This window comes from Marmota monax, unplaced genomic scaffold (assembly GCF_021218885.2).
Source record: "Marmota monax isolate L192 unplaced genomic scaffold, Marmota_monax_Labrador192_F-V1.1 WCK01_AAM20220418_F8-fsc00001, whole genome shotgun sequence".
NCBI lineage: Eukaryota > Metazoa > Chordata > Mammalia > Rodentia > Sciuridae > Marmota > Marmota monax.
This window is the reverse complement of record NW_026693777.1, coordinates 58,642,092-58,658,363: the sequence shown is the minus strand read 5'-3', so window position 1 is coordinate 58,658,363 and position 16,272 is coordinate 58,642,092. Positions and strand designations below refer to the sequence as shown.

Below are 16,272 nucleotides of genomic sequence, written 5' to 3'. Positions count from 1 at the left end.
TTTAGAAACTTATAACCAAAGAAATAGAGCCAAAGCCTAAGAAGTAACTAAACCAGAGCCAAAGAAGTAAGGTGGCCATTCTGAAATGCCCAGTACCTCCAGATCTCACTCAGTCAGTATTTCTTGATTATTTTTTCCTTTAAAGACTTTTCCTGTAAGCAAATATCCTCCTTTAATCCAATAGTACCAGATTGGGGCATGTTTGCTATGCCACACGTAGGCAGCAGCACAGTAACCCAGTTACATGAATTATGAATCAGGATTTCACCTTTTATGCTGCCACAGACCATCTTGAAAATAGGAAAGGAATATATGCTAAATTAAAAATGGCTTCAAGTAGATAATTTGTCATCACATGATATCAATGTTCATAATTCAGAAGTCAGCATTAAAAGAGCATACCTACAGTGACTCCTATTTTAAATCAACTGATTTGTTCTGCATGTAGAGAGATATGGCGAGATATTTACCTATGTATATATACACATATTTGTATAATTTGGTTCTCATAATAACCTGAGTGGGAGAAAATCTCTCTTGTTTCCATCTAAAGAAACCTTCGGACAAAGAAATTAAGTAATTCAAATGATGACATACAGCTAGTGGAAAGAAATTCTGAACCTAAAGTTAACACATGTGTCTTTTGCTTACAGTAAACTGCCCTCAATTGCACCTGTGCAAAACAAGTAGCATATCCAGATTTGTACTTCAGAGTTTGCCTTTAAAAAATTCAAACTGTAGGAGATTTACTTAATTTACTCAGCTATTCTTTCCTTCCTTCATGTGTATGTGTGTATGTGTGTGTGTGTGTGTGTGTGTGTATATATATATATATATATATATATATATATATATATATATATATATCTATCTTCAGAGTGTCAATCATGCAATCATGGTGCCTGGTGGTAGCAGGGATGTAAAAAAAAAAAAATCAGACACAGCTCCTCCAGGAGCTGTCAAACCTGTGGGAAAGGAAGATACACAACTGTAGTAAACCAAGAAGTAATGAGAATCATAAGGAAATTATGGCTGAATTGTGGTACTGTTATTAGTATTATAAACTTCTTAATGAACGGCTTAAACATTTATGCCCAGAGAAAGTATAGATGGAGAAACAATTTTATAATCTGGCCTGACTAAATAGATGGTGAATATTTTTGAGATTTGTTTCCTCAAATTATTGAATTACTTGGTCAATACCTTAAATTATTGAATCACTTCATATAATATTACTAAATCTAAGATTACATTAATATAGGTATATAAGGTGCTATAAGATCAAATTTTTTCTTCTGATACTATCTGAAATAAAAATGGTTTGTATGTTATTGCCTCAACCAATTTTGCCAAGTGGTAGGATGGGAGATTATTATGGATGGAAAAAGAGTTTAATAGGATAGGAAAAGAAAAGGATTGGTCTTGCATATGAGGAAATTCAGTTTCTAATAGCAGGCCTCTTGGGTATTAGTCCATTTTCTGTTAGTATACTTGTATACAACCAGAGATATGAAAAATTGTGCTCTATATGTGTAATAAGAATTGTAATGCATTTCATTGTCATTTATAAATAAGAAAAAAATACCCTAGGTATGGTACTTTATAAATAAAAGAAGTTTATTTAGCTCACAGCATTCAAATTTTGAGGACATGTTTCCATAACTGGCTCAGCTGTGGTAAGTACCTAATGGTGGATGGCATCACAATGATAAAAGCATCTGCAAGAGGGAGAAATCACATAGCAAGACAGGAGGCCAGGCTACCTAACTACCTTTCCCTGCCACCTCTCATATTGCCACACTGAGGACCAAGCCTCCAACACATTGGAGGATCAGTTAGAAGACAAAGCTCTCCAAACCATTGTATCCCATAAAGAGATGATACCAAGCAGAAGACTTCTACTTCCACAGTCTCTCCATTTGCCCTTTCCTGGAGAGACTATTTGTCTTTGTAGAATGTGATTAAGGACATCTTTAGAGCACAGTCACATACTGTCATCCTATAGTTGAAGGTGGCCTATGAGTGAGACTGACCCATTGATGTGCTTTATTTGGCCCACATAGTAATTTAAATATTTTAAAAAATTGTTGCTAATATTCAAAGAAAAAAATTACACATACAGTTCTGGATTTCTGACTACTCTTAAAAAGATGGAGAATCTGGTAGCATTGTCTCTTTTCTGGCCACAGTGGAGAGGGTCTGGGTAGCAGATGTCCCCACTGAGACAGGGCACTTCCTCCCTATCTCCACCAGACCCATTTTACTCTTCTGTGTTACCTGCTTTGTCTCAATAAACTTTTGGGGTATTGATACCTGTCTTAGGTCTGTGAAGAGAAACCCATTCAGCTTTCAGTGCCAGTGAGTTCCTGGCCCCACAAATGCCAGGGTGATAACAGACAAGGGATGAGATGCCCCAGAACCTCTCAGTGCCTGGAGGAAGGACCTGTGGCTACTTTCACATGAAGGATTGACTGCAGGCAAAACTTTTATCCACAGCAGTGGTCACAGAGAGACCAAATCCACAATCCTCATCCTTGAGAAGGGAGTCAATGTGGGGACTCCCAGAGGTTTTCCTGCCTCTGTATTCATTTTGTTTTCTGGAATAAATGGCAACCTGTCAGCACGGCATTCTCTGAAAACCCTGTCCTTCCAGCCTATGTCATGGATGCCCTACATCCACACTACTTCACCTGCTTATATCTACCTACCTAGTAATGTGACTATATCCAAACATATAACGGTAATAGTAACAATCACCACAAACACACACCTAGTGTGTCCTGAGTGCTTTTTTTGGTGAAATAAGCGCATTTTCCATACACTAGCCCATCCGGTCTCACAATGACCTTTTGCGTCTAGTAATCTTACTGTCTCTATTTTTCAAATAAGGAGATCCAAGCTTGGACAGATTAAGACAACTTCTCACATTCACACAAGTAGTAAGTAAGTTTTGGGTCCCAACTTTAACTGCATATCATTTTAACTGCTAGATGTGGAAAAGTATATTAAAGCACGTACACATACACACATTGGCCATGCATGCTCACATATACCACTTCTGTCATAACTCCCACCACTTCACTCCCATTTAAAAACTGAAAGACTGAGTGACTTCAAAAAATTCACATTGCTCCTAAGTGGCAGCATGCCAATCTGGAGTGAGATTTTTCTGACTCCATACCCTGTGCTCCTCCTGTGACAAAACCACTGCCTCTGTGGGTCTGCTTGTTCCCTTTATAAGGACAGAATGCATATTTATGCACAACTTTCCAGACAGTTAGTCTTTCAATTGGAAAATAAAACTTCCTCAGTCATAACAAAAATAGTCACAAAGAACCAAGACTGAAATCTGGAAATTCTGGTTAAAAGTGTTTGGTGGCTTGAGAGAATGTCAAAATGAGATCAGCCACCCCTCGAGAACCAGCTGTACCTACACAATCTGAATATCATCAGATTCTTGACAAAAGTGCCAAGAACATGCGTTGAAGAAAGCACAGCCTCTTTATCAAACGGTACTGGGGAAACTGGACTTCCATGTGGAAGACTGAAACTAGAATCTTTTATCATCTTGTGAAAAATCAAATCAAATGGTTCTTAAATACAAGACCCGAAATTCTGAAACTACTAGAGCATAGGAAAATCTTTCAAGATATTGACACAGGCAATAATTTCCTGAATAGGGCTCCAGTTTCTCAGGAAACAAAAACAAGAATTGACAAATGGGAATTTTGCAATCAACAGAGTAAAGAGGCAACTTATGGAATAGGAGAAAACTTTTGTTGATATTCATTTGACAGAGGATTAATACCCAGAGTATGTAAAGAACTAAAAACAAAACAAATGAATAACAGAAGACCAAGTAATCTAATCATAAGTGGGCAAATGATCTAAACAGAGAGTTTTCAAAAGAAGAAGTACGAATGACCAACAAGTATATGAAAGAGATGCTCAATGTTTTTAGCCACCAGGGAAATGCAAATCGAACTTCACTGAGATCCCATCTTACCCTAGTCAGGATGGATATTTTCAAAAAACCCCAAAATAACAAATGCTGGTGAGGTTGTGGAGAAAAAGAAACCCTTAAGTTCATACAACTACTATGAAAAGCACTATGGAGTTTCCTCAAAATTGAACTGCCAAGTGATCCAGCTCTCCATTCCCAAGTATATAACTGAAGGAAATGAAGTCAGCATATAGAAGAGACACCTGCTTGTCCAAATTTATTGTAGCACTATTCACAAAAAAACACCAAAATATGTAATCAGCCTAGGTGCCCATCAACAAATGAATGGTTAAAGAAAATATGGCACATATACACAAAGGAGAGTTATTCTGCTATAAAGAAAAACAAAGCATGTCATTTGCAGGGAAATGATGGAACTGCAAGTCATCATAATGTTAAACAAAATTAGCCAGATGCAGAATATTGTATATTTTTTCTCATATGTGGAAACTAAAAAAAAAAGTTGATTTGAAAATAGATAACAGACTATTAGGAAAGGGGAAGGGGGACAGCCATCCAGGTAAGAAAGAGAGAGGGGAGTATAAGAATAGTGGGGGAGGTAGATACATTCAAAGGATGACATATACATATATGGAAATGTCACCATGGAAACCCATTAATTTGTACAATTACTATGATTGAATAATTGTAGTTTTAAAAATATGGAAAAAAAGAGAACCAGTTGTACTTGAAAAGAGATGTTTTTAGGGAAGGCTTATAAAAAGATAGGAATCTATGACTTGGGAGTCAGGTGAGTAGGCAAATGGCCAATGTCAGTACTCTCCAAGTAGAAAAGAGTATGAAGAACAAACTCAGGCCTCAGAAATGAGAGACAATTAAACTCCATGATCTCTACTGGGCTGAAAAAACAATCCTTTTCCATTCTGACGCACCTTAGGCATTCACAACCCTCAACTCATTCCAGATGCTGACCTGGAAAGGAACTTGATCACAATCCCAAGGGTCAGAATAAGAAACTAATTATGCATTTATATCATTTATTATCCTCATTTTCATCTTATGGTACTAGTGGTTTTTCAGAACACTTTTGAGCAACTCCTTAAAACACTTGGAAGAGGTGTATTCCACTGGGTAAATTCTTTCATGGGGACCAAAAGGGTAAGGAAAATACACATAAACATGTACAAATTTTCAAATTACAAAAGGGTCCACAATAGATATAAGAAATTGGTCTCCACCCCAGATTTAAAATTTTATTCTTCACAGAGAACTAATACCAATACTTTCTGGTATGTTCTGTCAAAAATGTTTTTTTGTGTGTGTTTGTGTGTGTGTGTGTGTGTGTGTATGTATGTGTGTATGCATGCATGTGTCTGTACAAGAAGGAGTATTTTACACATAACTTTTCCTGCCTGCTTTTTCATTTGGTCTTCCCAAATCAGCATGTAAACATTATCTTTAATGGCCACAGAGGAGTCTTTGGCTTGAATCTAGTCCACTTCTTTAACCAGTTACCTATTGATAGATCCATAAGTTTTGGGGGGAGGCTTTATTATAAGAAAGTCTCGATTTCTAGACCAAGTCTTAGTAGGTAAGCTAGTTCTAGGATGAGAGGAACTAGACCCTCAAGTCCTATGTTCTCAACTGGCAATGCCAGGTCCATTTCTTAGCATGATTGGCCAACCTAACAAAGTCATATTTTCTCTTAAATCTTTTGCTTTGCTTTGTAGTAATCACACCCCAGACATAAAACTGGGTGCCCATTAGATGTATTGAGTAGGCTTCAGTGCTGGACTGCTTCGGCAATCTGAACAGCTCTAAAGGTTGTTATATCACCTTTATGAGACTCCTCTTCCTCACAGCCTTTTACTTTAAGTTGCATCTTAACAGGGTCAATGAGTAAAGAGGAGCCAACTTCTGCTTTTACTCTTGTGTTCTTCTTTCTTGTCAAGTAATGAGAACGTGATGCACTGAACTTTGTCATTAAAGAAAAACCAACGAAACCCACTTCTGGAAAGTAGAAAAAGAAATAGTTCTCCTTTGAAAGTCAATGAAAGGAACAGTTTTTCTAGGTTGAAATGAAAACTCAGGGATTAAAAGCAGTATATTCTTGGGCAGAATTGAGTTTGGCTCTGGAGTCTACAGCCCCTAGAGCAGTGACCCAGAACAGACTTTTCTCCCCCAGTTCTTTGGAACTGTGAGATTTCCCAGCTAAGTCTGGCCCTTTGTATTCATTGATAAGGGGAAGACCACAGGGAAATTCCCCTTCAGCTGCTGACTCAAGGTCTAAGTACTTAAACAGACCAGCCTCGTGTGGAGAAAGCATGGGGTCTTTGATTTACTCATGAGGAGAAAGGAAGTAGAGAGCTGTTCTTTTGGGAGATGCTCTTCAACAGGCACCTGCATCCATCAATCTTCTCAAGTTTTCCACTTCATAACAATCTTCTCTGGCTGGTCTTATACCAGGGAAACCCAGCAGAAGCATGTGAATTTCTGCTCCAGAAGAATGACTATACAACTTTGGACCACATGGAATTCCCACAGAGAAACAAAAACCTCCCTGAAGAATTTACAAGGCAAGTTTACAAAAGACTGAGGAAGAGATACTTCACAAATGACAGCAGACAATAAACAGAATGAATAGCTCCAAAAAAACTGGATATGAATGAAGTTTCCTAAAATGACATAAATATATTAGATTTGGTAAGTTAAAGAGATGAAAGAACTAAGTATGTGAGAAAAGAAAATAAGAAAAAAAACCCCAAGAACTTACAGAAATAAAATATTTTACCAGAAATAAAGACTCAAGGAAGATGTTAAACAGAAGATTAGATACAATCAAATAGGAAATTGGTAAATTGGAAGATATATTTGAGACAATAACTACACAAAATGCAGCATAGATTAAGAGAATAAGAGAGAAATATAAAATAATAATTAAGAGACATAAAGAAAAAGAGTGAGAGGGTCAAGCATGTATAAAAATATAATAGGAACTCCAAAAAGAGAAAATAGACTACAGGAAAGGCAAGGTAAAGATGAGAATTTTCCAGAAGTAGCAAAAAATGAAGATGAACAATGAATCCTGAAGCCCTAGAAAAGTTCATCCTTAGTCATATTATAGTGAAAAGTCAGAATAAAAAACAAAGAGAAACTTTCATTAGTGGTCAGAGAAATGCTGATTCTTAAGGACTAAAATGAGACCAAAGACAGTTTTGCCAAGGGCAGTAACAGAGAGGTTTGGGTGACACCTGCCAATAAAAAAGGACTAAAACTTGATTTAAAACTTGCCAGCTGATTTATCATTCAGTGTTGCACATAAACCAAGTAACTACTCAGACAAAGACTAACATAATTTGTCCACACATACCCATCCTGAAAAATTCCTAAAGTACTCCACAAGAATCAGCCCAGAAAGAAAGCAATATATATATGAAGACATTATTAACAAGCAATCTAGTAAATGATAGCTCATTTTAATTTAAATTTAAATAAGTATTTGCTTTTAAAAATTGACTACAAAAATAATAAGGAATTTAAATATTAGACAATAATAATACATAAGATGGAGTGGTTATTGGAATTAGGATGTGAAAAAGTTTTGATGTTGTTCAGAAGAGATGTTGATTTACATTAACTTTAATTCAAGAATACACTTCTTTAAAAATTTGAGGGCAAACACTTAAAAACAGAAGGAGCACATGTTTATTACAGTACCACTCACAATAACCAAGATACGGAACCAATCTAAATGTCCATCAATAGAGGAGTGGATTAAGAAAATATAGTATATACATAATAGAATACTAGTCAGCTTTAAAAAAAAAAAAGAAGGGAATTCTGTCATTTGGGTCAGCAAGAATGAACCTAAAGGATATCACATTAAATGAAATAATGTAGGGCCCAAAAGACAAAATACCACATGGCTTCACTCATGTGAAGAATCTTAAAAAGTAGAACTGACAGGAAGGAGAGAATAAAATGGTGGTTACCAAGGATTGGAGAGTACAGATTGTGAAGACGTTGGTCAAAGGGTACAAAATTCCAGCAAGACAGGAGGAATAAGTTCAAGAGATCTACTGTAGACTGTGGTAACTATAGTGACATTTTGCTGTCTACTTAAAAATGACTGAGACTGTATTTTAAGTGTTCTCATCTAGAAAAACTATGGGGTGTAATTCATGTGTTCATTAGCTCAATTTAGCCATTCTTTATTGTATATATATTTTAAACATCATGTTGTACACTGTAAATATAAATACTTTTTATTTGCCAATGTCAACAATTACTTATTTAAACACTCAAAAAGTTACCATTCATAATAGAACAAAAACTTTGGGGCATCTAGAAATATATGCAACAAAAGATATGTATTACTAACACAAAGCATATTATGAGACTTTTAATAGGAAGCATAGAATACAACCTATGGAAGAAGATCAATTTCCTATTCATGAATGAGAAAATTCACTATTCTAAAAATGTCAAGTTTTACCTAAAATAACATGTAAATTTCATGAAATTTCAGCCAAATTTTCTACAGTGTCATTAAGGCACTTGATAAATAGATTCTATACTTCTTATGAAGAAATAAAATGTTAAAAATGGCTGAGACAACATTTAAAAAAAATGACAAAAATACCAGAAAACAAAAGATATTTACTAAGTGATTATAACAAAAACCAGGTGACACAAATGCACATTTGTACAAATAGATCCCTGAATAGTCTAGATATAAACACACTCATATGTGAACTGCTATATGAGAGCCATGACATCACAATTGGTGGAGAGAGTCCGGCTCATGGTTTCAGAGGCTTCAGTCCACTGTTGCTCTCTTGTCTTTGAGTCTGTGGTGGGTACATCCTGGTAGGGGGCACATGGAAGAGGAAGCTGCTTATCTCCTGGCAGCCGGAGAGCAGAGAGAGCAAGAGAGAAGGGGTTGCGTCCTCACATCCCTTCAAGGGCATATCCCAATGACCCAACTTCTTCCAAGTAGGCCCCACATCTGAAAGGTTCTACCACCTCCCAATAGCATCACAGGCTAGCAACAAAGCCTTGGACTCATGAGACTCTGTGGGGACGTCTGAAATCCAAACTATAGCACCATCTGTGGCCAGAATCAGCCAGAGCACTGTTGACAGCAGAGGCTTCTGACTTACTAGCAGCAGGTGAACTGACAGCTCAAGCTTTGTGTGACCTTCAGTCTTGATCATCTCAAGCTTAGGCTGAGGGAGGGCTTTGCAAAGCAATGTGGTAGAAGATCCAAGCAAGGAGGAAACAGAAAAGGCAGGTGCTGATGAGCCATAAAGTAAGAGAGAGGCGTGATAGGGTCTCTAGAGGCCAGTTTCGTATTGGTCCTTTGCTCTAAGCCAAAAAAAATGGTGTCCAGGAGGATCCAGAAAAAGGAAGCACCAGAGGAAAAACAGTGTAATGCATGGTCAACACATTCATCAAAGCCACGAAGTCATGGTTGACCCACTTCAGAACCCTGGTGTCACAAGAGGTTCAAAATGTGTAGGCAACACAGAGATCTGGAAACGCTGAGAGCAAATCTTCTACATAATTTCCCTGTTGTGATCATGTCTGCTCTGTGGAACCATCCTTTGACACCTCTAATACCTATTGTAGGCTATAAAAATTAGTTAAGGGCTGGGGATATAGCTTAGTTGGTAGAGTGCTTGCTTTGCATCACAAGGCCCTGGGTTCAATCCCCAGCACCAAAAAAATAAAAAATAAAAAATAAAAATCAAGTACTCCTGGGCTTTCCCATGAAAGGAGTTAATTGAATTCTCATTAAATGATGATACATTAGGAATGACTAGAGTCAGGATATCAAGTCCAACCCTTGCATTCAAGGGCTGGGTGATCTTGGGTCAGTCTCTTCATTCCATTACACCTGTAACATCTGGGAAAATAGAATTGGTCATTTAAATGAAAATAGGACCTAGATGAGCACATTATCCTCCCTTGAGGAAAACCACAAAGGAGACCCAAGAACCTAAGGCCGGGCAGCTGCTCTGGGCTGATTCACAGGGTACATGATCACATCAACCTGGGCCTCAGCTCTGCCATCAACAAAAATGATCAATGCTGTCTGCTCACCCTTACCTCAGGGCTATCCTACTAGTACCCGGGGATCATAAATAGTGTAGTAAACCAAAGCTGCCTTGAATTATTCCCTGCAAAGTTCGTGTCTCCTTTTATCTGGCTTATTTTTAAAAATTTCCTATTTATTTCTGAATCCTGATCATATATTCTTTTGTTTCAAAAGCTCCTTAATAAGGAAGACCTAGTCCAAGATCAGAACACACTTTGGAATAATAATTTAAAGTCCTACAGCTTCTATAGCTAGCATATCTGACTGAGAGTCCTCCCAGAATGGAACTCTGAACTCTGAACTCTGTGACCCCAGCAAGGAGGAACCTTGGTCATGAAGTCACGGAGGAGGACAGAAGTAGGAAGTAGGAAACACTTGTGGTGTCTGAAGTTTCTTAAGCACCACTGGCCGTCTGCTTCCTCCCTCCCTCCCTCCGCCCTGCCCACTCCTCTCCCCACTCCATATTCCGTGTTCCAGGTTGGCTCCTTTCTATTTTCCTCCATGGCACAGCAGATCAAGGTTACTATTTTTAACAGAAGTAGTTGCTTTCTTTTTTTTTTTAACTCTTAAAGATGCCAAAAGTTATATCTCTAATGTGGAAGCTTGACAGGGTGAGAAAAGAATTTAGGGCCTCACCACTTCATGAGGAGATGTAACCTACTCATAACTCTAGCCCTGGAAGGATACCATCCCACTTCAGGAGGAAATATGGAAGCTTCCAGGTTGTTTGTCTCAGCATTTTCAATAAGATGAGCTTTGCATCAAAGAATACCGGGAAGTTTGAAGAGAGGAGGGCATATAGAATAATGAGGAGCAGACAAAGCCCCTGTGAGAAATGACTCTAAATGACTAGAGAGTCTAAGAAGTTCAGCCCACCAAAGAGATTTTTATGAGGCAGGAGGATCACAGGTTCAAAGCAAGTTTCTAAGCCACTTAGTGAGACCCTGTCTCAAAATAAAAATTAAAAAGGGTCTGGGGATGTGGCTCAATGGTTAAGCACCCCTCAGTTCATTCCCTAGCACCAAAATGAACAAATTTTAATGTATGCACATTTATGGGGTCTCCTTTGTTTATGGGCACAACTCCACCACAGAAGCTGGGAAAAGGTACCTTAAGATGCACAAGAGAAGACCAAACACAAGAAGTCCTCTCACATAGATGAGGGAAAGGTACTAGGAAGGGGAAAGAGAGCTGACCTCTGACAAGCATTTCCTCTGTTGGGAAATTTACATGTAATGTGTATCCAGTGTTCACAAAAACACTAGGAAGTGTTAGCTCCTTTTGAAGAGACTAAGACTCAAAGAAATTGAATCCATTGCTCAAGATCATAATGCAGTCAAGTAACAGAGCAGGAGCAGGAAGACAACGTGAGTTCCCATGGGGGTCTCAGCGCTCATGCAGGGTCTGCTACTGGATGTCCCTAGGCCACAAGCAATGGTGCAGAGGCCTTGAAGGTCTCCTGCTCTGTCTTTACCTCACATCTGTCTATTCACTGTGAAGACACTGGCCCTGGGGTACAATGACTGATCTCACCAGCAAGCCCATCAGTTCAACTCCTCTGCTCACAAGCAAATAACAGCTACCACATGGCCCCCATCCACCTCAGAGGGAGTACAATTTATCAGGGATGTTCCCCAAGGGATTCCAGAAATGGGAAGTGGCTCAGAAAGTATAGGCTCTAGAATTAAAAAGAAATCAAGTTTGACGTTTTTATGATTTGGATCAGTTACTTTCTCTCCTTCAGCCCTCCTTTTTTTCTGTTTATGGGGTGGTAATAAAGCGGCTAACTATTCATTGTTATTATTATTAATATAAAATTATTATAATTGAGTTCATTATAACTGAGACTCAATGCTTCTAAAATTTTTCTCTGTAGTAAAGAAGATGTATTGTAAACCTTTCCCTAACAATAGTAGCGATGAAAGGCCTATCTATCTGAATGTCTACAAGGCCAAATTAGAGCTAATTCTTTGTCTTATAAATGGATGGTTTTAGTTGTAATTTACAAAGATTTTTTTCATGGACTTTCTCCTCTCTTAATGCTACCACTAGGTCCTTATGTGTGTCATTTATACAATAGTGTGAATGAGTTTGAGATGATTCCCCTAGGAGCAGATTTTGAGAAGGGGGAGAGAAATGACATCAGAATACTAGGGTCTGGGAGAAAAACTATTCTATCAAATTTGAAGAACCGATAAATCTTGCATATCCTTTGCCATCTTTTTAATGTTTCCTCTCCCTGCTTTGTCAGCATGCAATTATTTTCACTAGAAAAACAAGGCAAAATACACATTTTCTAAAAAATCAAAAACAATCTGGCGAGGTGCAGTGGTGCACGCTTATAATTCCAGTGGCTCGGGAGGCTGAGGCAGGAGGATCACAAGTTCAAAGCCAGTTTCAGCAAAAGTGAGGTGCTAAGCAACTCTGTGAGATTCTGTCTCTAAATAAAATACAAAATAGGGCTGGGGATGTGGCTAAGTGGTTGAGTGCCCCTGAGTTCAATCTCCTGTAGTCCTCCTCCAAAAAAAATCGGAATACTCTTTGATCAAAACCATGTAAACACATTGGCTAAAAAAAGTACCGAGATTATGCAGAAACTTGTTTACACATCTCCAGAGATCTCAACAAAACTGAAGATTACAATTATAATCTATATCAGGGCTCACTTTAGGAAATAAGTATAACATAGAAATTAATCCTTTCACAAAATGATTGACTTTAGCCAAAAGATACGAGTGTAATTTTTCAACATACATTAAGATACAATTTCTTTAGCCCCCACTTTGAGTTCTGGGTATAGAAAAGATAGACTGTGTTTTTCTCTGCTCTCATAACACAACAATCCACACCCAACAATTTGTGACCCCCAAAGGTGTACAGACTTCTTCCTACCAGCAAGCAAGTAATTAGATCTGAGGTAGACACTGGCCTCCAATTTGATTCTGACCCAGTCTACCTGGAGCTAGTATTAGATCTTGCAGGATGAGGGCTCAGTCCCCAATAGTCTTCCAGGACACACTCCCTCCCCCCAGTAGGTGGCATTCATAAGCCACAGGTTGTCTTATCTGTGCTTCTGACATACCAGCCATAATTTGGGGTTCCCATGACCCCTCCTTAGGTTCAGTTAGTTGGCTTGTGCAGCTCATAGAAGTCAGAGAAATATTTACTTAGGTTTACAGATTTGTTACAAAGATGAAGATAGAGATGAATGAGACATGTAGAGGTGGGGCTGAGCTTCCATGCCCTCTGCAGATGCACCACCCCCCAGGAACCTCATGTGTTTAGCTCTCCTTATAAATTTTTATGGAGAGGATACTTGATTGCAGAGATGTGATTAAAGTCTGGATCACCTTGTGAAAACATGATTGGACAAAGAGTATGATGTAATGCTATAAGACTGGTGGTGGGGGAAGGGGGATAGTCAGGGATAGAGTGTGTGCTTGGCACACGCAAGGCCTTGGTTTTGATTCCTAGCATTAAAAACAAACAAAAACACTAGATGGGGAAACACAGCCCAGCCTTGTCTGTTCAGATTCTTCTCAGCCCCTCTAAGTAGCATTCCTTCCTCAAGGGTCTAGGGCAGGATCCCTTCTGAAATGGGGGTCTTATAACCCACTATCAGACAAGGTAAGTTAAAAAATCTCTTTATGGCTGGCTTGAAGATAGAAAGGCAGGGATGATTAAGGTTTCTATGAACAACCTTGGGGAGGGAGTTATGAGACAGGAAGCCTGAAAATCAAAAAATATATTGTCATAATCTCACACTGAAAAGACATGCTTCTTGAGCAGAGCAGCGAATGGTTCAAAGCAACTTTCACCTTCTCTGTGTCAAAAGATTGGAATTAGTGGGCTGGGGCTGGGGCTCAGTGGCAGAGCACTTGTCTAGCATGTGTGAGCCATTGGGTTTAATTCTCAGCTCCACATATAAATAAGTAAAAAAATAAAGGTTCTTAAAATCTAAAAAGTATTTATAAAAAAATACTGGAATCATAAAACAATTTGTGTGTGTGTGTGTGTGTGTGTGTATAGAAATAGGAGACTTAACTTTTCCATTTGCAGAAAAAAAATGTTTAGTTCACTTCCTCCTTTTCACTTTCTTCAGAGGACTGAGCATGGTAACTGAATTTGCTTCATTTTTCAGAACCACAAGTCACCATAGGGCTGAAATCAGTCTGTGGTGACAACTGCTCTTTTCTTTGGGGCCCAATTGTCAAGAATTATGACACAAGAATCCCTGTCTTGCCTAGAGTGATTTTCCAATAAACAGTGACTAGAATGGAAAGAATCATTGGCTTTTATTTTCTCCCCTTTCCTTCTAACTCCCCTTACCTAAATCCTGAGAATGAATATGGTCAGAGCAACCAGGGCTTCCTGCCAGGGGAAGGTGAGGAGTGTAAGAAATTGTCTCCAACTCTCCTCAAATCCTTGTGTGAATGGAGTAGAAAGTCTCTCAGGGATCAGAAAATGTCCGATTCTCTCTTAATGTTACCCTAGTTCAAATTTCTGAGTTCATGTCCTTTCTCAATTTTGGCTTGCCTGACATATACAAGTTTATTTTCTAAATTAGTATGTATTTTCTCCAAGCAAAGAACTTTCAATGTGCAAAGTTTATGAGCAATTTTCTACAACCTTACGAAAAGTATAACATATAGAGTAGAGAAATCTTTGAGTGTTTTTTTTTTTAACAAGTTGAAGTCAGTAGTAGCCAAATGCCAAGTGACAATAATTTCTACTCACAAATGATCTGACTCCAACTGAAAATTCAGGATCCAGAGAATGTTAGAACATGCAGAGGACGAAAGCCTAGAGTCTGTGACACTGAAGCACACGGTACAGTTCTTGTTAGTAGCTGAGCACATCTTTCGGTGGACAAATCCTTAAAGTTTCTTAAAATCAGCCCCTAATTTATATCTAGAAGATTCTGGTAACTGTCCTTTTAAGAATCTTTATAGAGATTTGTTTGAGTTAGAGGGGGAAATGATACAGAACCAAAGCTGCACTACAGCATATACCCGGTTCCAACCTGGTGCAGATTCTAATTTATTAAAAGTCAAAGGATCTGACAACATACCCTTGCCAAGCACCTCTTCTGGTAAGCTGCTTCTTGCCGCCACTATACCAGGTGACCAAGTCACTTCAATGCTCTTAGAAAGCAAGCTGGATACAAATCAATTATTTAATGGAAAACAACAACAACAACAACAACAACTTGTAGCAACTGACTTTTCAATCACAGGGCCATTTTAGATTCTGTGTAAGAAAATACCTGAAATGAAAACACTCCACTTCCCTTCCTCTGACCCATTAACTGCTATGAAGAATGTCATGAGTAAATGAAAACTTAACATTACAGCCACTAGATAGCCTAACAGCCAGGAGGTAACTTGCTGCTTCTTGGAAGAGATGAATCTGATAATTTTTTAAAGAAAACCAAACAAAGCAAAACTCTGTGCCAGTTGCATGGCAGCCAGGGAAACATTATGGGGTCAGAACTTAGGAAATCAGGAAATACTCACAATCATTATAAATGTGCCCAGGAACTCGGAAATCGTTTCCTTGGCTAAGCTGCTCTTCAAAGCCAGCCTCTGCTTGAAGCTCTTCCTCGTCTCTTCCTTCTCAGTCTGCATCTTGGGGCTTCTCCAAGGACCACTTTACACCAGTACCTGCTTGTTCTGGTCCTCACCTTCACCAGCACATGAACATGGAGACTTAAGACTACTCTTGGCAGATCTCTGGAGATTTCCAGTGAGGTTCTCTGGCTGTCCAAATACTGTCGTAGTTAGAAGAGTGACTTAATCTTCTTCTGGTGAAATGGTCATTCCCTATTGGCTGCTGATGCGTTTGAATTGGTGAGTTAGAACCTGAAATCCTCAGAAGGTTCCGTTTTGTGCCTGATAGATTAATGATTACCTTTATTCTCCAGGTATTTTTTTTTTCTTTGTTGGTTCTTTTTTTTTTTTTTTCTCCCAGCAGATGAGAAAAGAGATGTTGCACTGGTTGTGTTGCCAAACCACAGAGATGGGCCCTGGTCCAGAAGAGATTTACTTGTTACACAATTGCTTCTGATTTTTTTCCCCCTCTTATTAAGAAGTGGGTGGTTGGGGTGTAATTTGGTATTGTCAATGTCAAATCAGGTAGAGATAAAACCAGTATAAACATTATTTACTAAAGGAGGTTTTTCATCCAAACTATAGAATCTAAACAAATA

General features: G+C 38.5%; 1 protein-coding gene across 1 annotated transcript in view; it reads right to left on the bottom strand.

The window, feature by feature from the left end:
* Positions 1 to 15,711, bottom strand: part of Aqp9 (aquaporin 9) — a 42,725-nt gene extending 27,014 nt beyond the window's left edge. Inside the window, exon 1 of the mRNA XM_046461417.2 lies at positions 15,581 to 15,711. Within this exon, the coding sequence (XP_046317373.1) occupies positions 15,581 to 15,691 (111 nt within the window). The 5' untranslated portion in view covers positions 15,692 to 15,711. The remainder of the gene's footprint in view (positions 1 to 15,580) is intronic.
* Between the last annotated feature and the right edge of the window lie 561 nt (positions 15,712 to 16,272).